This window comes from Anabrus simplex, chromosome X (genome assembly GCF_040414725.1).
Source record: "Anabrus simplex isolate iqAnaSimp1 chromosome X, ASM4041472v1, whole genome shotgun sequence".
Taxonomy (NCBI): Eukaryota; Metazoa; Arthropoda; class Insecta; order Orthoptera; family Tettigoniidae; genus Anabrus; species Anabrus simplex.
In genome coordinates, this window is record NC_090279.1 from 101,534,401 (window position 1) to 101,561,040 (window position 26,640).

General features: G+C 36.6%; 1 protein-coding gene across 13 annotated transcripts in view; it reads right to left on the reverse strand.

Moving 5' to 3' along the window:
- Positions 1–6,661: 6,661 nt before the first annotated feature.
- LOC136886858 (zinc finger protein 41 homolog) overlaps positions 6,662–26,640 on the reverse strand; it is a 348,826-nt gene continuing 328,847 nt past the window's right edge. For 5 of the 13 annotated variants that reach the window (XM_068230980.1, XM_067159709.2, XM_067159711.2 and 2 more), the window contains one exon: positions 6,662–7,921. In XM_068230980.1, the coding sequence (XP_068087081.1) occupies positions 7,470–7,921 (452 nt within the window). In that variant the 3' untranslated portion in view covers positions 6,662–7,469. The remainder of the gene's footprint in view (positions 7,922–26,640) is intronic. The other 8 variants (XM_067159720.2, XM_067159715.2, XM_067159713.2 and 5 more) reach the window with 3 other exon arrangements.

Consider the following 26,640-nt stretch of genomic DNA (forward strand, 5'->3'; position numbering starts at 1 on the left):
GGAATAAGCAGTTGTGCTTATGTTTTGTAGATCTAGAGAAAGGGTACCGAGGGAAATGATGTTCGCCATACTGGGGGACTATGGAATTAAAGGTAGATTATTAAAAGCAAACCAAGGCATTTATGTTGACAATTGGGCTTCAGTGTGAATTGATGGTAGAATGAGTTCATGGTTCAGGGTATTTACAGGGCTTAGACAAGGCTGTAATCTTTCACCTTTGCTGTTCGTAGTTTACATGAATCATCTGCTGAAAGGTATAAAATGGCAGGGAGGAATTCAGTTAGGTGGAAATGTAGTAAGCAGTCTGGCCTATGCTGACGACTTGGTCTTAATGGCAGATTGTGCCGAAAGCCTGCAGTGTAATATCTTGGAACTTGAAAATAGGTGCAATGAGTATGGTATGAAAATTAGCCTTTTGAACACTAAATTGATGTCAGTAGGTAAGAAATTCAACAGAATTGAATGTCAGATTGGTGATACAAACCCAGAACAGGTCGATAATTTCAGGTATTTAGGTTGTGTGTTCTCCCAGGATGGTAATATAGTGAGATTGAATCAAGGTGTTGTAAACCTAATGCAGTGAGCTCGCAGTTGCGATCAACAGTACTCTGTAAGAAGGAAGTCAGCTCCCAGACGAAACCATTGTTACATTGGTCCGTTTTCAGACCAACTTTGCTATACGGGAGTGAAAGCTGGGTGGACTCAGGATATCTTATTCATAAGTTAGAAGTAACAGACATGAAAGTTGCAAGAATGATTGCTGGTACAAACAGGTGGGAACAATGGCAGGAGGGCACTCGGAATGTGGAGATAAAGGCTAATTTAGGAATGAACTCGATGGATAAAGCTGTACGCATAAACCGGCTTCGGTGGTGGGGTCATGTGAAGCGAATGGAGGAAGATAAGTTACCTAAGAGAATAATGGACTCTGCTATGGAGGGTAAGAGGAGTCGAGGTAGACCAAGACGACGATGGTTAGACTCAGTTTCTAATGATTTATATATAACAGGTATAAAACTACATGAGGCCGTAACACTAGGATTGTGGCGACGTTTAGTAAATTCACTGAGGCTTGCAGACTGAACGCTGAAAGGTATAACAGTCTATAATGATAATGTATGTATGTATGTATGTATGTATGTATGTATGCCACCAATACCTCGGTAGTCACGGAGAAGACAAACGCTAATGTATGGCCTCCCCCATGTTCCTGAGACTCAGAGTCTACACTCCTGATTGCGGGGTCAACGTTGCTCAATGTCCATAGGTTTTACCTGAAATTTCCCTACACGTGTCCTCTGGGTGGTGCTAACTGAGCAACAACCCTGGTTGCCAGATAATCTTTTGGATCTCCTGGAATAAATCACATCATATAATGGAATGTAAGTCTTTGACAAACGGATCATCTCAGGTCCCACTGTCTAGAAAGTTAGGTCATTACCTGATGATTTGTCGCTTGAATATAGAAGGCATTAGTCGATCTAAATGCCAAGTATTACGCAAGATCTTGGTCAATAACAACGTTGGCGTACCCCTGATTCAGGAAACACAAGCAGGAGATGAACCGAACTTCTTTCAAGAGGCTCCATACCTGGATTTGAATTCCTAGGTGCCACCTATGACAAGGGCTATGGTATTGGAACATATGTACAAACCAATATAGAAAATGCATAAGTTATTTCCATTAGTTCTGATTTTGGTCTCCATGAGATTGTTTCCAACATAGGAGAAGTTACTGTGGTTAATATTTATAAACCTCCGGGAATAACTTGGCCTGCACATGTACTCCTTACTCATAATCATCCTATGATATATGTGGGAGATTTTAATCACCACCATGAAATGTGGAAATATTCTCGCAATGATGGTAATGGAATAGCTTTGACTGATTGGACTGAACAACACAACCTCAATCTTGTTTCTGATGCCAAAGATCTATGTACATTTTGGTACGCAGCCTGGAAGACAGACCACAATCCCGACCTATGTTTTGTCCTGTCCGATAATAATCTCCAACCCTTGCCAATGTCGAGACAGGTTATGGCAGACTTTCCACACAGTCAACATCGACCAGTTCTTCTTGAAATGGGCCACACTATCCCAATAATAAGGTCCTTTCCACACCCTAGATGGAAGTTCAAGAAAGCTAACTGGACACTGTTCTCGGAAAACCTTGATAAATGCATCGGTTGGATTCTTCCCGTAAGGTCCAACTACAAGCGATTTGTTGGTGCTATTATTAAGTACAACAAAGAAATGTGTCCCAAAAGGTTACCATAGGGAATATGTCCCTGGCTGGAATTCTGTGTAAGTAACGACCGAGAAACAGGTGATGAACTGCTATGCCAACTTGACGCTGCAAGACGTGCTAAGTGGACAGAGACTATCGTACTGAGGGGAGCTTTGTTTATATTCATAATGTTATAGCAATGAGCTACCGGTAAAATATACTAATTAACTAGGGTTGCGTGTTGATTTCAATAAAATATTATATTACATGCTCACATTAAAATATTGAAGTATGATAATGTACTTAGTAGACTAAATTGCATGTTACTCCAATAAAAATTTTTGTATTGACTCCAATAAAATTTTTACATATTCAACATTGAAATATTATGAAGTGTGACTAATGTACTTTGTGACACTGAAAGTCTAAAATAGCTGTTGGCCTTATATTATGTTGTTGCATTGAAATACTGCACAATTTGCCTTTTACACAAAACATTAGACATTTGACACACTGTAAGATATGTTATATATGAATGTCTATACATTTGTAAAATGGGGCTTATTTCAACTGAATAGGCAAAACGCCTATGGTAAACATTTACACTCAATAAGCTTAAAGACGAATTCAATCTACTACAATTGCATGTGTATATTAAGACATAAGCTTGTTAGTTTGTCACAATTTCAGTTATAATGTAATTTTTTAGCATGAGTATAATATTTTAAATAATATTGTCAAACAATAGAGTATGTCATAAAGATCTTTATGAGGCATAAGGTGAAAATGCAAATAAGATTCTAAAGTAGCTGAGGATGAGCTTGTTAAGAGGTCGAAACCGGTCCTAGAAAAAACATGTGATAATCTGCATTACATGTAAATAAAAAGTATTGATCAGGTGGATCTTTCTTTTCCTTTTATGACAATTGGTAACTATCAATACGGAAAAAATGAAATTTATAAATCAAGATACTTGGCAGGTATACGATGAAAGTTAAGGAGTTCAGAGAGCTCAAGGCAATATGCACCTCGAATTCTGAATATTCCACTCTTTTCGCCCCAGAAGAAGTAACAATAGCACTGAAAGATATGAAAGCAGGAAAGGCTCCAGGTTTCGATGGTATTCATCCAGAGTTCCTTCTCAACTGAGGGAAAAATGTAAAAATATGGCTTGCTAAATTTTTTACAGACATTCTTCTATCAGGCAATATACCACATGAATTAAAGATGGCAAAAATTATTGCTATTCTTAAACCTGGCAAACCTAACAACAAACCTCAAAGCTATAGATCCATTGCTCTGCTTAGCATGATCTATAAACTTCTGGAAAGAATGATATAACCGTATTTGCCATATAATTTTCAAAAACTTACCCATTGAACAAGCTGGTTTCCGCCCGCATGAAGCTGTACAGATTAGGTTCTTTGTATGACAACATTCATAGAGGCTAATTTTCAAAACACCAGAAAACTTCAATTGGCTTCATTGATCTAACAGCAGGATATGATACTGTGTGGAGACAAGGATTGATTCTCAAACTTCTATGAATCATTCCATGCCTGCACATTGGAAATCTTATTAACAACATGCTCAGTAACAGAAACTTTATGGGTCAAGTTGGCAATAGTATGAGCTCACTGAGGAATCTTAATAATGGTCTCCCACAAGGTTCTGTGCTGGCTCCCCTTTTGTTCTGTTTATATATAGCATTTATGCCAGCGACTACATCTAGGAAGTTTGGTTATGCAGATGACTGGGCCCTTGTTGTTAGCCACATAGACTTCAAAGTTACCGAGGATATTCTAACCAGAGACCTATCTACAATGGGGCAATACGTCCGTGACTGGAGGTTACAGCCAAGTGCAGCAAAGACAGTAGCTGCTTCATTCCATCTCAACAATAAACAAGTTAATAGAGAACTGAAAGTTCACTTTGATGGCAGATTACTCTCACATATCAAGTATCCAAAATTTCTAGCAGTCATTCTAGATAGGACTCTAAAGTTCAAAGAACATCTTAGCAGAACTGCCGCCAAGCTCAGAACCAGAAATAATATCCTGCAGAAACTATGCGGCACTACGTGGGGGTCAACAGCTTCTACACTTCGGACTTCTGCCCTTGGACTAGTTTATCCCGTGACTGAATACTGTGCACCAATCTGGATAAACAGCGCTCATGTTAAGCTTGTTGATACTCAGCTCAACCAAACCATGCGTTTAATATCAGGGACAATCAGATGCACTCCAACATACTGGCTGCCATCAGAAAGTCACATACCATCTCCATCGTGAGAATAGAACAAGGACTTATCAAGGTGTACAATAATATATGCAACAATTCTTCTCTTCATGTACATCCTGACCTTCATGTTATTAACATCCTCCAATGAATACTGCAAGGAAGCTTGCTGAAAGTAATTTCAACATAAATGACAGCTGGAAGCAATTATGGAAGACCTCAGCAACACCAGAACAGCAAACTATGCCATGCATCACATCTAAGCCATCAGGTTTTGAAATCACCAGAAAAATTTGGTGTACTCTAAACTGAATCAGAACTAAACATTGTGGCAAATGTGCAGACTCCTTTTATAATTGGAAGAAAATTCCATCTCCCGAGTGTAGTTGTGGTGCTCAAAGACAAACTGTTCAGCATATTATCCAAGAATGGCCTCTAACAGACTTCTCAGGAGATCCAGCCGAGTTCCTGATGGCTACTCAAAATGGTGTTAATTACGAGGGCAGATCAGAAAATAAGTTGCACTTCCCAGTTATGGCCATTTATTACACCACCTATACAACGGCTACACGACTATAACCACATACACTGTAACGTCACTTTTCCATATAGTTTCCAAGTGACTCCAAACATTTCTGCCAACGCACAACCAACTTGTCGATGCCAGATGCATAGAAATTTCCTCCAGCGTTCTGCAACCACTCAGAGACAGCCTTCACCACTCTGATGAGTCTAGTGTCAGACATAAGACGAAACGCTGGTTAATAGAGCAAACGCCTGAAAAGCCTTACATCTGATGTTTTTGACTTCACCTCCTCATCGGTCTGGAAATGTCAACCACCGAGCTCCGTTTTGAGTTTACCGAACAGATGAAAGTCACACGGCGCAAGGTCGGGACTGTAGGGTGGATGTTGCCAGACCTCCCACTTGAAACGCTGCAGCAGTTCTCTCATTTGGCGGGCCTTGTGAGGTGTTGTGTTATCGTGCAACAAAATCACACCGGCGCTCAATTTCCCCCGGCACTTCTCTTTAATCGCTTTACGCAACCGGTGCAACGTTTGACAATACGACGCCGCATTGATCGTCGTTCCTTTCGGCATGAATTCCACGTGCAGCAAATCCTCTGTGTCAAAGAATACTGTCGCCATAACCTTACCGGCTGAAGGTTGAACCTTGGCCTTCTTTCAATATGGTGATGAGGAGTGTACCCATTCCATTGATGTTCGCTTCGTTTTGGGGGTGAAGTGGTGGACCCACGTTTCGTCGCCTGCGACGATTCGCTGCAGAAACCTGTTGCCGTCTGCGGCATACCGTTGCAAAAATGCCAGGGAGAATTGGAAATGTTGTACCTTGTGCTCATTGGTGAGAAGACGTGGGACCCATCTTTGACACAGCTTACGATATCCAAGGTCCTCGTGAACAATGGCGAACACACTGCCATACGACATGTTCAGCTGCGTCGCGATTTCTCTCAGTTTAATGCGCCGGATTTGTCTAATGATCACATTCACACTGTTGGCCTTTGCACACCCCTAGACATTGCGGGTGTACTTTTGCGATGGTTGTCTGTGATATCCGTGTGCCCGGCTTCGAATTGCTGACACCACTTTACGATAACTTGCCGGGAAATGGCCCGCTCCCCATACACAGCACTATTTCACGACGAATGTCCGTGCAATTCTTCCTTTTGACCCATAGGAATCGGATTGTTGCACGCACCTCATATTTGGAGTGAACGCCCAGTTGACGCACCATTGCATTTGGCCGCTATTTACACAATACTAGACGAGACACCACAGCGACCTGCCTAACAGGCGTATGGGCAGTGTTTGTCCCTTTCTCCGCTGTGCCCACGTTTGCGACACACAGTGCGCTGCTGCGGTGCGTTAGTGCAACTAATATTTTGATCCACCTACGTATATAAGAGATACCAATCTGACATTGTAACTTAATGTGTTCAGACATGTAAACAGTTTTAAAATACTTTTATTGTGACGTGAGTGTAAACCATATGATAAATAAATAATGTACTCTTAAAATTTCAAGGGATATGTCTGGTGTTTACAAGTTTGCAATACTTAACCTCTCAAGAAATACAAGTTGAGTAATTTCCTTTCCAGGGAAAAGAAAAAAAAAATACTTACCTAAGACACTCGTTAATAATTAATGAGTAAATAAGCAGTTCTCAAACAGTTTCACTTGAATTATGTATAAACTAATTTTATTTTGACTAAGAATAATTATTATTATAAGTAGTTGAAATTTTCTACCTTAATTATGTATAGTAATCATCAATCAAGGCAAGTGAACTACCACCCAGCCCTTCTTCTTGAATGCTGTCTGTCACAACCTATCTGAAATTACACAGACAGAAAGGATATGCACCGAAAGTCAGCTGCGAGATCTGTACTAACACTGGCCTTGCAAGTCCCACTTGGAGGGTTGACTAAACATGTATCAGAGACAAGTTAGACCAAGTTCCCTTTCTTTTATATATATTTTGTGTAATAATGCAAAGCAACTCAATCACATTTACAGCTTCCTTATAACTCACCATTGTTAAGAAATGGAAAAGTGTGTTTCACACAATGTATGCATATTTTTCCACATATTCCTGTGTCCATTTTGAAGACTATGAATTAAAACTCACAGCTAACTTCATTCCATGGTGCATAATCAGTAAAACATCAAGTGATGTGATCACATGCAGCTGCCTTTGAGTTATCATTTTACCTGAAGCTAGGTATCTCCACACGTAACTCAATGTTAAAATTTATATTTTTGACTGATATTCCAATAAAAGCCAGGGAGGGAAGATATTTTAATTATTTTCATATATCTGTCATTTTATCCTAAAAGTTTACCTTCCCATAATAAAACATCCAAATTACGAGCATATAGGGTATAATTATCCAGCCATTAGTTGCATGCATACTGATGGTGCAATTTAACTGACCAATTAATACACTATGATAAAATTTCACGACAGATGAGGTTTGCACTAGGACTTGTCCGATTTTTCAGGCTTGTCCTGATGAGTTTTAAGGTGACGAAGCAAATTGTCTTTGACTGCGAAGCCCTTCTGGCAATGCGGACACTCAAAGGGTTTTTCTCCTGTGTGCGTTCTGCTATGTGTCATAAGGTTTCCCTTGGTGACGAAGGATTTCTCACAGATGTCGCACTTGAAAGGTTTGGTTCCCGAGTGTGTCAGTAGATGGGTGTTAAGGTTACAGTTGAAGCTGAAGCGACGCCCACACACCTGGCACTCAAAGGGTTGTTCCCCGTTGTGGCTCCTCATGTGATGGAGGAGGTTGCCCTTGGTGGAGAACACCTTACTGCACTCCTGACAAGCGAATGTCCTCTTTGGTTTCTGGTTGTGGTTCGTTATCACTGTCACCCAGAGTTCATTACTGTGGCGTCGACGGTGGACACGCCACTTGGGAGCTCCCTCAGCTTCAACAAGATACAAAACACAACAATGTAAGAATACTCAAGTAATGTATAGAAACATAAGAAATGAGTTACAAGATGAAACATAGGGTCTGTATCCTTCATGGTGGATTAAAGACTGCTAATGACACCTGACCTTGCCACACATCAGTTTTGCTAGGATGAATAGAGTGAATACTGTAAAATTCAACTCTGTGTGTCATGCCCTTTGACACTATTCATACACATGTAGTAGTAGTAGTAGTAGTAGTAGTAGTAGTGTAATTACAATAAATAATGTCATGGGTCTTTTTCTAAGTTGTGCCAAAACAATGAAAACCAGAATATCAAAATTTAACTTTATGGCAGAAAGGAGTGATAGTGATTTTCAGTTATGTTAATTTGTGATATTTATTCATATTAAGAAAAATATCATACTCGTGTGAAGTGCTAGTTTGCCTCTTCTATTGTCTGAACTACTCTATTATCAACTTAGATTGGCGACTGTTTGGAAGGCTACTTGTTCACAAAGAAAGTCTTTCCACAATTAAAGTGTGAAGACTGGAAACTTCAAAACTGTCTATAGATTCAGACTTGTAATTCTCCTGAAATATCACTATAAGAATACGAGGAACATCTGTCATTCTGCTGAATAACTGAAAATTCGTCAATCTCTCCTCTTTCTCTCGTTTATGACAATAATAATCTTGAAATCTCAAGAGAAACTAATATCTAATAGTTTATGGATTATTCTACTTGAACTCTTAAGTCATTATGTTCCTCATAATTAAAGTAAATACAAAATTTTTATATTCCACCTTCTCAATACTAAAAAAATCATTTGATGTTTTACAAAAACATTACAATGATATTAATAGGTACTAGTTTCGGTCCACTGTGGACCAGCATCAGCCTAGCCAAATTACAACAGTAAAAGACATAGTGATAAAATAAAGTAAAATAATGTGGAGAAATGAGAGAGGATCTAGAAGGATGGGATGGTGGTGGAATGACAGACAAAAGTGAAAAACCGTACTTGCGAATTATGATAAAAGTAACAGAAGTGTTCACATTGACAAGTAAAATCTTTGTGAAGTCACGTAAAAACTCTTGATGAGATAGTCTTTGGTTGACAGTTGCTCCTGTGTTGCACAATTAAAATATATAACTATATGCTTCTAGAAAGTTCTAGATGTGAGTTCCACTTTAGTGCAGAGGGAAGAATTGTCCGATGAGACCAGCATAAGATTAAAAGTTGACGACCGGGCGAGTTGGCCGTGCGCGTAGAGGCGCGCGGCTGTGAGCTTGCATCTGGGAGATAGTAGGTTCGAATCCCACTATCGGCAGCCCTGAAGATGGTTTTCCGTGGTTTCCCATTTTCACACCAGGCAAATGCTGGGGCTGTACCTTAATTAAGGCCATGGCCGCTTCCTTCCAACTCCTAGGCCTTTCCTATCCCATCGTTGCCACAAGACCTATCTGTGTCGGTGCGACGTAAAACCCCTAGAAAAAAAAAAAAGTTGACGAAGTTGGACATGTTCTATGGTGGAATGAAAAGCTTGCTGTGTTAAACAGAAGTAGTCTCAGATCAATCGGGACCCCAATGAACCTGGGGAAGGAAGTTAGTATTAACGCGAGTAATCGAATAGAGAACAAGCGAGGCACCGGAAAATATAAACGATGACTCACCTTGCGCTGAGTGGAACAAACTTGCTGTATTGAATGCAACTTACGGAGTGAGCGTAGCGCTGAGTAGATCAGCGGGAGAGGGGGTAGGTGAATACGGAGGGGAGGAATGACGTAAGTGGTGGAGGGTGGGAGGGATGGGAAAGGTTCAAGGCGGGGTGGACGGGAGAGGAAGTGATGGTGTTTGTATTGTCGGGGGACCCTTAATTGACTTAAAGAAAGAGTTTTGAACGACCGATTTGTTTTTTCTGTAGTAAGTAATGAAAAGGTCAAATAAAATATTGGGTTTCTCAGTTATTTCATTAAGGTTATAGTTGGCATTAAAGTATTGATCCAAATGAATGTAAAAGTTCTCTATTATATTGAGTAGAGGTCCTTTCTTAGCTATTTTGGGAATGTCCATGTCTGTTTCAATATTGGTGAATTTGTGGTTATAGTTGACCATATGTTGGCCGATAGCTGAGAATTTGTTATATCTGACTGCATTGAAATGTTCCAAATATCTAATGTTGAAGCTCCGGCCGGTCTGTCCCACATAAGAAATATTAGAACATGTATTACATTTAATTCTGTAGACGCCTGATTTTGTGTACCTATTTATTTTATTAATATGTGATGTGTTATGTAAAGATTTGTGTGTTGCTGTTGTTGTTGTTGGTTTTAAAGGCTATTTTCATACCTTTTTTCTTTAAAACATCGGTGATCTTGTGAATTCCATTGATGTAAGTGAAGATGGAAAAAGAGTCATGTTTAGGTGGTTATTTTTTAAGTGTGGTCTTGGGGCGAAATTTATGTTTGTTAATGATATTTTCTATGAAATGGCTATTGAAGCCATTGAATCTGGCAATGTAGCGGATAGTATTCAATTCGGTATGAAGATCTTTTTTATTCATAGGAACGTTGAATGCTCTATGTACAAGATTGTTATAGGTTGCTTTTTTGTGGGGGAGGGGGTGAGCTGAATCTTGTCGGATTGTGACGGCCGATTGGGTGGGCTTTCTGTAGATCTTGTAGGTTAAAGATTCCTGTTGTCTAGTGATGGTAAGATCCAGAAAATTGATTTTTTGATCTACTTCCGACTCCAATGTGAATTTAATATGAGGATCGATGTTATTAAGTGTTTGAAGTGTGGTGTGAGCATCTTCCAAGTTCTCGTTGATAACTACTAGGACATCGATTCACAATTAAGTATTTATTTTCCACCTAGTCGATACAATGATTGCTTAAGGCAATTTTTAATGGACAAAAGTGGTACATGTTTCGTATATTATCAACATCTTCAGCCACATAACACTGTTTAGATGAAAAATGTATAAAATTGACAAAGTAATGCTTTAGAGGAAGTGTCCTTAAAATTAACATAAGATTGACAAGATTAAAACAAACAAATAACTCAAGAGAAAATATATAAATTATTTCTACAATAGAAAGCAGTCGTCAAGGAAACACTTGTACAATATTCCATAGAGAAATTGTCCTAATAAATATTCTTTTCTTAATAATTCATGAAAAAAGATTTATTTATAAATTAAAAATTATACAATTTATAACTAATTATCGAAATGAAGAAATCCTGATATCACAGTGCGGCTCTTATTATTAATGTAGATGAAGATATAACTAATTCCTAGTTGTCAAATCTTATTAAGCCTGCTTTCCTTTGGAACAGTAACTCCTGTCATTCTTTCACAGTTTTGCGCCGGGTGTAATATTGATGATGCGTTCTTCCTTGCTCTTGCACCTGAGGAGGTGGAGGAGCGGGGGATATAGGTGTGTCAAGAACTTCCTTGCTGTCACCTATAGCTTCAACTGAGGAGGAATAAGTTGTAGGGCTATCTGTAGGAGGAGAAATTCCAATTCTTTTTTCGTGATCCTTCTCAAGCATTTTCAAATATACTAGAATTTGATAATATAATGGATTCTTATATTCTACAGCCTCATTAAGGTTATCATTTTTCTTTACAAGTTGGTCTAGATGAATGTATAGGTCTTCATATGTGTTCATTAAGCTGCCCTTTTTTAACTTTTTTATGATGGTCAGGTCTTGTTCTATGTTGGTAAATTTATGACCTGTGGCAGTCATGTGTGATCCCATTGCTGAGAATCTTCTATGTTTTTCAGCATTCACATGTTCCAAATATCTAACTTTAAAATTGCGGCCAGATTGTCCTATGTATGTATTCTTACATTCAAAGCATGTGAGTTTATATATTCCGGAATCAAAAAATTTATCTTTTTTCGAGAGATTTATTGTATCATGGTTGAAAATACTATGTTTCATGTTGTTATTGGTGGAAAATGCAATTTTAAAATTTTTTCTCTTAAATAAATTTGTTATTACATGAATGTTTGGATTATTATATGTGAACTTGATATATTTTTCAGTTTTACTAGGTTCGACTGCTAATTTAGATTGTTGCTTCTCCGAAAATTTATTAATTATTTTATCAATCATGTTATTGTTGAAACCATTCAAGAGGGCTTGTTGTCGGATAAACAACAGTTCTTTATTCCTTTCAGATTTGGATAAAGGAATACTAAACGCTCTGTTAACGTAACTATAATATGCTGATCTTTTCTGTGCCTCAGGGTGTAACGAGTTGTTCTTGATAGTGGTCAGTGTGAAAGTGGATTTTCTGTGTATTTTGAAAGAAAATCCTTTTTCTTCTCTTGTTGTGACTATGTCCAGAAAATTCAGTGATCTTTCAACTTCTTCTTCTACAGTGAATTTTATATTGGAATCCAAATTATTCAGTATATTTAAAACTTTATTGCTATCGGTGAGTCTGTTATCTATTATAGCGTAAACATCGTCCACATAACGTGTCCAAAAATCCAAACCCTCTATTTGATTAATAATTTTCGTGTGTTCCAAATAGTCTAAGTATATATTAGCCAATATTCCTGATGCTGGGGCTCCCATTGAGAGTCCTTTTTGTCGGTAAATTTTATTATTAAACGTAAAATAATTTTGATTTAACACGAATTTTAAAACATTAATAAAATCTTCAATTTCTGGTATGCTTACTAATTTGTTCTTCGTTAAATTCTTCTTAATGATTCTGATAGTGTCTTCTATTGGAATGTTTGTATACATGTTGGTTATGTCAAACGAACATGTCGTGTGAGATGATCCAAGTTTAAAATCTTTAACTAGATTGCAAAAATCCACTGAGTTTTTGATGGGTGTTTTACAATGAAATACGTATTTACTTGATAAGAAATTATGTATAAATCTAGAAGTTTTGAAAATGGGGCTATTTTTGAAATTTATGATAGGTCTAATCGGTTCTCCCTGTTTATGTAATTTCGGTAGTGCTCTCGCAGTCGGGAGTCTAGGGTTCATATTTATTAATGTTTGCACATCATGTTCATTAAACAAGAAAGACGTGCTTTTTAATAGTTTTTTAAGATCCCTCTGAATACGTGATGTCGGGTCTTTATCAACTGTACTAAACGAATTGTTATTAAAAAATGTTTCTGTTTTTTCAATATAAACATTTCTATCTAGGGCTACGATGTTTCTTTTTGTTGTGTCTTAAGAAATTTGACGTTAAATCAAACCGAATACACTGTTTGAGAAAAGCTATGTCTTTGCCTAATTTGGCTATTTTCAACTTAATGCCTAGATATTGAAAGGCTTTGTGTTTAGCTTGGTTAGTGTCATCATTCAAAGTAATAAACTTCATTTTCTGGATCTTACCATCACTAGACAACAGGAATCTTTAACCTACAAGATCTACAGAAAGCAACACCCAATCGGCCGTCACAATCCGACAAGATTCAGCTCACCCCCTCCCCCACAAAAAAGCAACCTATAACAGTCTTGTACATAGAGCATTCAACGTTCCTATGAATAAAAAAGATCTTCATACCGAATTGAATACTATCCGCTACATTGCCAGATTCAATGGCTTCAATAGCCATTTCATAGAAAATATCATTAACAAACATAAATTTCGCCCCAAGACCACACTTAAAAAAGAACCACCTAAACATGACTCTTTTTTCCATCTTCACTTACATCAATGGAATTCACAAGATCACCGATGTTTTAAAGAAAAAAGGTATGAAAATAGCCTTTAAAACCAACAACAACAACAGCAACACACAAATCTTACATAACACATCACATATTAATAAAATAAATAGGTACACAAAATCAGGCGTCTACAGAATTAAATGTAATACATGTTCTAATATTTCTTATGTGGGACAGACCGGCCGGAGCTTCAACATTAGATATTTGGAACATTTCAATGCAGTCAGATATAACAAATTCTCAGCTATCGGCCAACATATGGTCAACTATAACCACAAATTCACCAATATTGAAACAGACATGGACATTCCCAAAATAGCTAAGAAAGGACCTCTACTCAATATAATAGAGAACTTTTACATTCATTTGGATCAATACTTTAATGCCAACTATAACCTTAATGAAATAACTGAGAAACCCAATATTTTATTTGACCTTTTCATTACTTACTACAGAAAAAACAAATCGGTCGTTCAAAACTCTTTCTTTAAGTCAATTAAGGGTCCCCCAACAATACAAACACCATCACTTCCTCTCCTGTCCACCCCGCCTTGAACCTTTCCCATCCCTCCCACCCTCCACCACTTACGTCATTCCTCCCCTCCGTATTCACCTACCCCCTCTCCCGCTGATCTACTCAGCGCTACGCTCACTCCGTAAGTTGCATTCAATACAGCAAGTTTGTTCCACTCAGCGCAAGGTGAGTCATCGTTTATATTTTCCGGTGCCTCGCTTGTTCTCTATTCGATTACTCGCGTTAATACTAACTTCTTTCCCCAGGTTCATTGGGGTCCCGATTGATCTGAGACTACTTCTGTTTAACACAGCAAGCTTTTCATTCCACCATAGAACATGTCCAACTTCGTCAACTTTTAATCTTATGCTGGTCTCATCGGACAATTCTTCCCTCTACGCTAAAGTAGAACTCACATCTAGAACTTTCTAGAAGCATATAGTTATATATTTTAATTGTGCAACTGTCAACCAAAGACTATCTCATCAAGAGTTTTTACGTGACGTCACAAAGATTTTACTTGTCAATGTGAACACTTCTGTTACTTTTATCATAATTTGCAAGTACGGTTTTTCACTTTTGTCTCTCATTCCACCACCATCCCATCCTTCTAGATCCTCTCTCATTTCTCCACATTATTTTACTTTATTTTATCACTATGTCTTTTACTGTTGTAATTTGGCTAGGCTGATGCTGGTCCACAGTGGGCCGAAACTAGTACCTATTAATATCATTGTAATGTTTTTGTAAAACATCAAATGATATTCTTCATAAAGTCGCATATTTTAAATATGACAGAATTTCTTCAGACAACAATTTCTTTAACCTTGGGAAATATGAAAGGCATGGTAAACTTCGAAATCCTTAAAATAAACCTTAAGAGACAGGCAATTATCATAGTAATAACGAAGTAAACTGACATCATCGTCAATTCCTTCCAGCAAGCTGGGTAGGATGTCTTGGTATGTTTCTCCTCTCTTCTCTAATCTTTTCCTAGGGTGCCCAAACCATCTTCGCATCCGCTAGCTACTTCAACACTCAGACTTTCTTCCATGGTTAGGCTGATCATTCCTTGTTTTGTGTACAGCTTGTGGTTGTTTTTCTTCTCTTTTGCAACACAACTCTCCAGACTATATGGTCTGTGTGGCCCTCTGAGAAACTCCCTTGTCCCATACTATGTTCCGTACTTGATGGTGCACCCTGTTCAACACTTCCTTCTTGGCACTTCTGCTACTGTAATCCCCAGACATTCAATCTTCTCTCCCTTGAAGGTGAGGTTACGAGGTGTATTTGTCCTGCTAACTTGCATTACCACTGTTTTGATGATGTTGCTTGTTGTTTGAAGCGGCCTACCATCTAGGTCATCAGCCCACCATTCCTTTGGTCTTGCTCACAGTTTACTTATATTCCTTAAACTGATGGTCCAAAGTTCAAACTTCCTTTGAACATGCCTCTCAGTTTCTCCCAGAGTAGCAACATCGGCAGAAACAAATGCATTAAAAACTTTGTTCTCTATTACTTCGAGTTCCTTTATAATAGTATCCATGAGTGAAAAGAAAAGCAATGGGGAAAGAGAACTCCCTTGTTGGACACCTCTTCTTGTTTTAAACCAGCAAGATCTTCCATCTCCTATTTCCACAGCCATCAAAACATCTGAACTTTTTTAATTAGTACTTCTGAGATGTTATATTTATCTAAACACTCCCATACTTTTTGTTCTTCCATTATTCTCTCAATCTCTTTTTAAGTTCAATGTAGCCACAGTATTACAGTACCTTTCTCCTTTGATTTTCACTATTTTGCTCACGCAAGGGTGGTCGGGTATATGAGCGTTATTGGGTCTGTCATTTGCCATTTTATCAGCTGTTGAAATTAGCCATCAGAATACTTTGCGGGCAGCAGACGAAGACGAGGTGTTTGAAGACAGACCTCCACACCAAAGCAAGTTCACTATGGGGACACGGTGCGTTTGATTGTCGTGATAGACAGGGTTTGGACCTCGTAGGAGATTGATAGGTTGGCCGGAAGATAGACTGGAAAGTTCCCGAGTGGTTAAAATGTGTAGGTTAGAAACCACCAACTAAGGTGAGGAAAAGAAGGATATAAGAAGATGTCGATGTCCATCGAAGAAATTACTCTGTTCTTCTGAAGTGAATATGTACACTATGTACAGATGATACAAGACTCTTAAGTGACCGAGTCTTGGGCTGAAGTCGGTCCAGGCAAGCACTAAAACTTGGCTACTAAGAAAATTAGAAAACCAAGCAACTGCTCCAGCGAATTCTAATACAAGGCCCCGAGGGCGGAATTACAGAGATTTATATAGGCTTTTCGGCCCCACCTATTTGTTCTCGAAGCCCTTAGAATATTCTACGAGACGTCACCGTAGAACCTTCTACGGTTCTAGCCAATTAGAGGCCTGTATCCCCTGTAAAACTGTCAGTGCCTGACCTCTGTTCTGCGTACCGGTACTCATGAGCCACAGTCTCATGACAATTACTCTATGCTTCGTGACAGACTTCTGGCCCAAGATTTCTCAGTATTTCAAGACATCACTCTCTCAACCACAATTACAAATTAAATGAATTACATTTTAAAGGGTTTACCATATTTACAAGCACTTGTATTTACTGAGTCCCAGTCTTTATGCCGGTTAACTCTATTATAATATGCTTACAATATTGTGATTTTTTATTCCACCTTTTCAATACAAATGGTTTTATGTTGTTAGATCATAATGCTACAACATCATTTTATAGGGACATGTTTCGCTTGAATTCCAAGCATCCTCAGCCTATACAATCATCTCAAGGTTAAGACCTGTCATATTTGATTTTCTCTGAAATTTGTGTTTAATTATAATTCTAAAATAAAATAGTAAAATATATAAACATAGGAATTTATAAACACACTAAAAAATTAACAATATAAATTATTATGCTAAAACTGGAATAACTGTTATTTCTAAAGATATTGACGTCCATAACACAGTATCTTCAAATGTTCAAAATTTGGCTAAAATCGATATCTCAAAGTTGTAGTTTATTAAAAACCAATTGTAATTTGACCTATGTTAAAATTTGAGTCGTACTTATTGTTAAACTTATTGGTGTCTGAAGATTAAAATCTTAGATATGTTGGAATTCAGCTTCAGGTTTTAATTTTGAGGTTTGCTACTGTAAATTATTAGTCTTGAACCGTAAGATGTTGAAATAGGTAGTTTCGTCGGACTAGTCTTATTATTTTTTACAATGCTTAGTAAAGCTAAAGGTTCCACCTATTCAATACGTTATCTTTTTTTTTTTTTTGATATGACTGGTTTCGGCAATCCACTATGCCATCATCAGCCATTGAGTTTTTTTATAGCAAGGAACATTCAAAAATTTAAAAATATGCAATAGCAAGTCCTATTCTTACATGAAAAACATTAAAAATATAGCTAAATAGCATAAGCCCATTGTACTATACAAATAACATGTCTTTTTTGAAAAATACAATATTATTTAGTGCATCTAAAATTATTTTTTATATATAATTGGCAAAGTCTATGATTTGGTATACCTTATATACAATAGAATCATATAAAATTGATAAAAGAATCTACTTTTTGCCATTTAACCAGTTTTTAAAACAACAGGTCCTATTTTACATGGAAAATATTAAAACTTGGCTAGTTAGTATTAACCCTTTTTTTTATGTTATACAAGTAACATGTTTTGTTAAAAAATATAGTATCTTTTGGTGCGTCTAGAATTGTTTTTTAGGTGCTTAAAAAGACTATGGTTTGATATAGTTGATACACAGGAAATTTTCTATAAAATTGATGAATGTTTCTATAAAAACCTCTGTCATTTTTTTAACACAGTTTCTTAGTTCCTCATAATATGCGACTTGTACTGTTTTAGATAATAAATACAGGTTCTTCTTCCTTAAAACTTATTGACACAACAGTCTGTTTGACTATGTAAGTTCTGATGTGTTTTTTTTCTTGTTTGAGTATTTGAACCTTGCTTCTAGTATTTTCCAATGTAAATAACTGTGTGGCTGAGGCCGAAACTATGGTTAAGATCTTGAATATTATTTTATATGCCAGATGGAAATGGGCCGTAAATAGTGTTAATCTCGAACCAGTACGGACCTAAAAAGGAAATAGTGAAATGAGTATGAGTTATTGAGAACGATACACGGTACTATAGAATAGAATAGTGTTAATCTCGAACCAGTACGGACCTAAAAAGGAAATAGTGAAATGAGTATGAGTTATTGAGAACGATACGCGGTACTATAGAAAAGAACTGAAGATATGAAACTCACCTCAGGTTGAATGTAACAGCGTGCAGAGAGAGTGAGGAACAACTGCTGAATGTCTAACGCCAACCAGCCGGCTCAGCTGTAAGGCGGGGCGTATTATGTAGGGGAAGGGGACGCAGGAGAGGTTGCGTTCGCGTGTGCCTGTGTGTCAGGGGGGCGTGGGCTTTGCCGGGGATAGTAGGCTAGCGCGCTACGTAATATTTTATATACGGATTGATTTTTAGGAATTTTTAAACTGTTAATTAATGAAATAAGCATGTCAAATAAAATTGTAGGTTTTTCCGAAATATAATTTAGATTGTAATTGGGATTGTAATATTGATCTAAAGTAATGTAACATTGCTCTGTTAGGTCTAGGAGTGGGCCTTTATTTATTGTTTCGATGATGTCCAAGTCCTTGTTGATACCGTAAAAATTGTGTTTGTATTCCTGTATGTGCTGACCTATTGCCGAAAATTTTCTATATTTTATGGCATTGACATGTTCATTGTATCTGATATTAAATGATCTCCCAGTCTGTCCAAGGTAAACACTGGTACAGTCGTTGCAATGAAACCTATATACACCTGATCTATCGAATGGGTTTTGTATATTAACCGATTTGGAGTTGTAAAAAATATCTAAATTTCTATTATTGGTTTTGAAGGCAATACTGACATTTCTTTTTTTAAAAATATTGGTTAAACGGAAAATGTCAGAGTTAAAAGTAAAAGTAGCATATGTTTTTGTTTTGGGTGTTTCTTTTTGTAATTTAGTATTGGGTTGATGTTTAAATTTATTTATTATGCGTTCTATAAAACATTTGTTGAAGCCATTATAAGATGCGATTTTGCGTATAGTGTTGAGTTCTTTTTTACGCTCTATATTGGACATAGGTACATTAAATGCTCTCTGTATTAAATTATTGTATGTAGCTCTTTTATGACTAGGAGGATGTTCAGAATCGTGTTTGATGGTCGTGGCTGTATGTGTCGGTTTTCTGTATATTTTGTATTCAAAAGAGGATGGGCGCCTGGTAATGGTTAGATCTAAAAAATTTAGGGTTTTATTGCTTTCAGATTCTATTGTGAATTTTATATCATTATCAATGTTGTTGAGATGTATTAAGGTGGAAGGGGCGTCGGTAGTGCGTTGATCCATTATTATAAATGTATCATCTATAAATCTGGCCCAGAAGGCTATATTATTGAATGTCTTATTATTTATGATTTTAGTGTGTTCCAGAAAATCTATATAAATGTTAGCTAAGATACCTGATGCCGGCGAACCCATTGCTAGTCCGTCCTGTTTATAAATTACTTTGTTGAAAATGAAATAATTATTGTTAGTTAGGAACTTCAAGATTAGTATGAAATCGTCTATTTCAAGTTGACTAAGTTTGCTGTGAGAGCGCAAATTTTTTAGAACGATTGGTATAACTTTTTCAGGTTTGATGTTGGCGTACATATTGGTGATATCGAATGAATGCATGGTATGATGTGCCTGTAATTTGAAATTTTCTAGTTGCTTAATTAGTTCTGAAGTATTTCTTATTGATTTCTTAGCTTGAAATGTATAATGCTTGCTTAAAAATTGTTGTATAAACTGCACTGTTTTGTACAGAGGGCTAGGTCTGAAGTTTATTATGGGGCGTATAGGAACACCATTTTTGTGTATTTTAGGTTGTGCTTTTACTGTTGGTAGACTGGGGTTCATATTAATTAATTTGTTCTTTTCGCTGTCAGTAAAGAGGCATGTTGTATTTTTAAGAATTTGTTTAAGTTGTCTTTGAATAGATTGCGTTGGATCTTTATCTATGATTGTGAAGGTTTTGTCTGTAAAGAAATTCTGTGTTTTTGTAATGTAATCTGTTTGGTCTAAAACAACAGTGGCGTTACCTTTATCTGCTTTTGTGATGACAACATTTGAATTTTTTATTTTGTTTTTAAGTTGACAGATCTTTTTTCTATTTTCAAGCTGCGTTGTGTTAAAATCTATAGCTGGTGTGCTAAAGATGTTTTTAATTTGTTTTCTAGCTTCATACCTAACTTTGTTTTGAATGTCTGTAGGCATTTTACTGATGGCTGCTTCTGTTTCAATAATTAGTTGTTTAGCCTTATTGGCGATGTTGTAATTAGGCCAATTATGTTTAGGTTCTTTGGAGAGCATTATTATTTCTTCTTGGTCGAAGTTAACTTTTGATAGGTTCACAAATGGCTGATGAAATTGGGCTAGATTTTGAGGCAGACTTTGAGTTTGTATATTATGTAAGGATGTGTTTCTAGATGGCGCTTTGTTCAAGTTGGTTTCATTGAGAAGAGTCTGGAACTTTCTATCTAGCGTGTTTTCTTTTTGGGAAAGTATTTTATTTAATGCATTTTGTACTGTATTTTGGAAAATATTCCACTGTGCAGCTGGTAATAATTTAGTTACTTCGAGATGAGTTTCATATAATCGGTTATTTAAAAAGGATTTTTTCTTGTGTAGAAATTTCAATTCATTTTGAAGCCAAAGTTTGTTGGTTTTTTCCTGTACCTTTCTTTGATGTGTTGAAACATACTTCCTGTTCTTTAGAAATTTTGGAGTTAATTTGTTTGCAATACACTTTTTAATAAAGTTAATATCCTTGCTCAATTTCCCTATTTTAATACTTAAGCTCTTATAAAGATAGGCTTTTCGTTTTGCTTGGTAGGCAGACTTATTTAGTATTAAAAACTTCATTTTTTGTCCGTATTGACTCAAGATTTTACGTATTGAATAGGTGGAACCTTTAGCTTTACTAAGCATTGTAAAATCTTGAGTCAATACGGACAAAAAATGAAGTTTTTAATACTAAATAGTCTTATTATGACGATCGGATTTTCCGTTGGTAGTAGTTTGTATTTATGAGGGTTTTAGTCAAAAGGGACGTCAATCCAAAATCTTGAGGAGTTGATTTGTTTCTTTCATAATATTTGAATGATGGTGCGTCTGTAACAAAGGAAATTTGAGTGAATAATAATGTGTGTTATTGTGCTTTTACAGTGATCTGATGGTATGTATTCACTTACCCCTTTGACTGCTACTACAAAAACTTGCGGAATTTGTGACATTACGGTGACTTATCTGTTGTGGTTCTACTCCTTGTGTTATATGTATGGAAAAGCTGTTGTGGAGGGCGGGTAGGGGATTTAGGGGAGGAAATATTAGGTGGGGCGTTAGACATTGGCGTATCGTGTGGTGACTGTAGGCGGGGCGTTGGACCTTGACGTGTTGTGTGGAGGGGAATATTTATGCGTTGTCGAAGTAGTTTCTGTGGGGGGAGTTTTCAGATTAAATATCTTAAAGAATTTACTATTATCTGATTTGAAAGTTTGTAATAATAATGGCAATTGCTCTATTAATGGACTTTTTCTATCGACCGCATCATTCAGGTTTCCTTCCTTATTAAAATATTGGTCCAAATAAATATATATATTTTCAAACTCCGTCATTAGCTCCCCCTTTTCAATCCTTTTGATATTGTGAGGTCTTTGTCTATTGAGGTATATTGATGGCCTGTTTCTTTCATATGGATACTAATTGCAGAATATTTATTGTGCTTTAAAGTGTTAAAGTGTTCCATGTATCTAGTAAGGAAGCTGCGGCCAGTTTGACCAACACATGAAAATTTACACTGTGTCCATGATAGTCTGTATATTCCGGAGCCTTGAAATTTGTTATTGTTGGAGTTTACTATGTTGTGATTAAAGAATAAGTTTTTATTGGTGTTGTGTGTTTTGAAGGCTATTTGCATATCCCATTTTTTCAGTGGGTTTGCTATTTCGTGAATCGTTGGACTGGTGCAGAGATGCCAACTTTCAGGAAAGGCAATTCGTAATGTAGCCGATCGGGCACCGGGGGGGGGGGGAAGGCGAACGTAGAATTTTCTTTCTTCGAGATCTTACTAACGTACATATCATTGAAAAATTAATGAACGACATACAATTCAACCAGATATTCAAAGACCGACATAAAGAGTGTATGATTCTTATCCGCTAAAGTAACAGGTGATCTGCAGTACATATCTGAGGTAGATTGAAGGATCATTTCTTTTGTTGAGTACTGCAGTTGCTGCCCTTAGCAGCTTGTAGTTGCTGTTTGGTAAACGTACACTGGTGACATGCTATTCCGTTTGATATCGTGTGCTTCCTCTGCACTAACAGAGCACTTAACAGTTCGGTGTTCAGGTTATGTAGCGCATACCTATCTACGAAATGCCACTGTAATATTTGTCCCAAATGGAACATAGTCATGAAGTGAAAATGAAGTGAAAAATCTGCTGTAAATTAAGCAATACCGTCGTTACTAGAGAAATATGTATACGTTCTTACGGGCTTTAGACAGGACTCACTTATGTTGTATTCCGCTTCTCGTGCCGTCATTTGTTTCTTTCTTGAGGTCCAGGGAGTGCAATGTCTGAATTCTCATTATCTTTGTCCATATGATTAGCGCGGGCAGTTCAAACAGCAAAATAAATATATTACTTTTTTGCTGAAAGGAAAATAGCATGATCCCCGGACCAATAAATATATAATTTATGAATGAGTTAGGGCACAAAATGAATGAGCAACATGAAGAAAATGACACCTTATTAATAGAAACAACTTCAGTGAGCAAAGACATCACACACGAAAGTGTTGGACAAAAAAACACACGGAAGCGCTACGACGTAGCAGAAAAAAAAATAGTTGTAAGGTAGTAAAGTATGTATCCATATCATTCTCTTCAAGTAAACCATTTCGTACTATTTCTTAATTTACCGCATATTTTCGAGTTTATTTATGTAAAAGCAATTATGTTCCATTTAGGGCAAATATTACAGTGACATTTCGTAGATAGGTATGCGCTACGTAACCCGGTGTTCATATTAGCACAGAACTCAGTCTTGTTCTTCGTCACCATACGCAACTGAAAATTTGCGGCTACACACACTACAAAAACACGCGTGAATGAGATTTTGAGGAACGCAATAAACAGGCCCATTCTTTCGAGTATTCCTCCCTAAAGTTTTGAACAACTTTTGGTTTATTACTAGCATCACTAATCACGGTAACGTCACCACACGTATTTTCCTGCACAATAAATCGCTTCATTATTTCAAACCTTTCGCATTTTGTAATACACGATTAGCATATATCCTACAAGAGCAATATATGTAAATTTGGCAACCAAAATCACAATAAATATTTCAACAGTCACGCACGCAGTATCCACAATGATACGGAGTTTCTCACCACTTCGCCGCCAAAACAAAGGCAAAACAACTCGCATATTTCAAGGAAGTCTGGTCATGTGAAGAACAAAGACAACAGCTCCGCAAGATATATCGCTTCACAGGTGCCGATTTCTCCAGTAATGTAAGCACACACTGAGTTCGGCGGGAGAAAACTCGAAATATTCTCAAATGAGGGACAGGAAAGTCCGAGAAGTCCAAAAATAATATTCTGAGAATTAAAGCTGTAATGGCATTCCTTGTCTGTACTTTTGAACACCTCATACACTTAGGTTTGATAATCAACAAAAAATCGTAATTTGAGGTGTGTGATTCGTAAAGGCGTAATTGTGATGGGTAATTCGTAATTATTACGATTGAATCGTAATAGTTGGCATCTCTGCTGGTGTAAGTAAAAGTTGCGTATTTTGTTTTTTTAGTTTTTTCTGGTGTGAGATTTGTGGCTAATTTGAGTTTTACTTTATTGATGATTCGATTTACCATCTCTATTTTGTATCCATTAACTAGTGCTAGTTCTTTTATAAAATTTAATTAATTCGTTAAATTCACGGGTGATGAGGGTATTTTGTAAGTTCTGTAGACTATACTAAAAAATGTTGCCTGTTTGTGGGATTTTGGGTGGAGTGAATCATTGCTTATTGTTATTGAAGTGTGTGTCGGCTTTCTGAATATTTGGAAATTGAATTTAGAATTTAAGCATGTTACGGTAACGTCCAGGAAATGTAATGAATTATCTTTTTCGTCATCTTTAGTAAATTTTATGTAACTGTCAATATTATTATTTTCCGGTTATCTATTATAACGAACGTGTCGTCTACAAATCTTAGCCAAAGGCATAGTCCTTCTATTTTTGGTTTATTTGTTCTATGTTGTCCATATAAATATCTGCTAATATCCCTGAGCAGGGGTCACCCATAGCTAAACTCAACTGGTGGTAAATTTTGTTGTTGAAAGTAAAATAGTTATTATCCTGTACATATATATATATATATATATTAGTTTAAGTGAAGATATGTTTTATACACTAATTTTAGGACCTCAACATAATATTTTAGACATACAGTTGCAATATTGTACATACTGACATATGCCAATTCACGTTAAGACATGCCCCATTTGTATGTGACTAAATCCACATCATCATATGACATTCCCTTGACAATGCAATTTAATCAAAGCTTCATCATATAAATATGTATTCATGGTTCAGCTGAAGATGACCTTGTATGTGGGGTCGAAACCGGTCCTGTAGCTTAATATAAGCAATAAAACAAGTATTGATTGGTGGAAATTCTTTCCTATTTTTAATTGTGTAATTCGTCAATACGGAAATGAAGATTATAGATTACGATACCGTAGCCAACCAGGCAAAACGGAACGCATATAGATTTCGAAACATAAAGATCAAACTAACGAATGCGATTAAAAGCATTGATTTTCTGAAGGAATGTCTAAAGAATGACTTAACACCTAAATTCTTGAGAAGATATAACAATAAACACAGGCACACCATACAAACTCGTAATACGCAAAAAAGAACAAACAACATCTGGCTGAAAGAAGAAATAAAGTTTTTATACCGTAAAAAACAACATCTCAACAACGAACTATACCGAATACATTTAAAGGCATCTAACGAGTTACCACACAGCTATTGGGATGATTTTCAGCAGATCACGGCAGAAAAAATAAGGAACTTAGCCATCAACAAACAGAATACACTAAATAAGAAATTAGAAGCACTTAAACAACCATCCAAACCAAACCCAAAAACCGAAACTCCGAACACGAACTCTTCAACTTTTCCTAACGAAATCACTGAACACAAATTCCACCCACCCGTAAAAAAAAACCTCACAAATACGACTTTCAACGAAATGGAAACTGTTATCTTGAGCAAGGGACCCAAGCACAATTGGGGTAACACATCAACCTTCCAGAACATTACAACCACTATCACCGAAATAGAAAACGCCGTACAGAAAATCCCACACGAGCTACGAGACGAAGTAAGATATGATATTAAAAAAAGGCTCCCACAATATATCGACAAAATTCACAGTAACTCCCAAAAAATAACTCTACTAATAAAGAACACATAAATAAACTCAAAGATAAAATAAAACAGAATAATCTACTGATAATGAAAGCCGACAAAGGCAATACCACAGTTATTATCGACAAAGACCAATACATATTAAAAACCAAAGAATGTTTTCAAGATAACAATTTCCTTATCAAACGCAAAGATCCTACTAATAACATACAAAGGAACCTCAAAATCTTATTAAAAAATACACACTTTCTTTTAACAGAAGTAGAATCCTCTAAACTTATAGTAATGAATCCTCAAATACCCACTGCTAAAGCTTATCCTAAGATATATGAAGAACATATTCTAATGAGACCTATTATTAACTACAGAGCAAGCCCAACCTATAAACTCTCGCAATTTATTCAAAGATTTCTCAAAAAGCACTAAGTAATCTTAGCTAAAAAAACAGTACGGAACTCAATAGATTTTTGTAATAAAACAAAAGGATTAAAGATTGAACCATATCATAATCTTGCATCATTTGACATAGTAAACATGTACCCGAACATTCCCACAAAACAAACAATAGAAATCATTGAATCTAACCTAAAAAGCCACAGCAATGTAAGCACTTTAGAAATAGAAGAGTTCATTAAATTACTTAATTTTGCCATTAGTAACAACTACTTTAAATTTCATGATACTATCTATCAGCAACAGGGTTTACCGATGGGATCTCCCGCTTCTGGTATAATCGCCGAAATTTACATAGACTATTTAGAGCACACATACATCAACAAAATAGACAATATTTTTTTTTGGTGCAGATTTGTTGATGACATCTTTATCATCATCGATAATAGGTCCACAAATGGAACTGATATATTAGATAAACTCAACACAATAGATTCCCATATAAAAT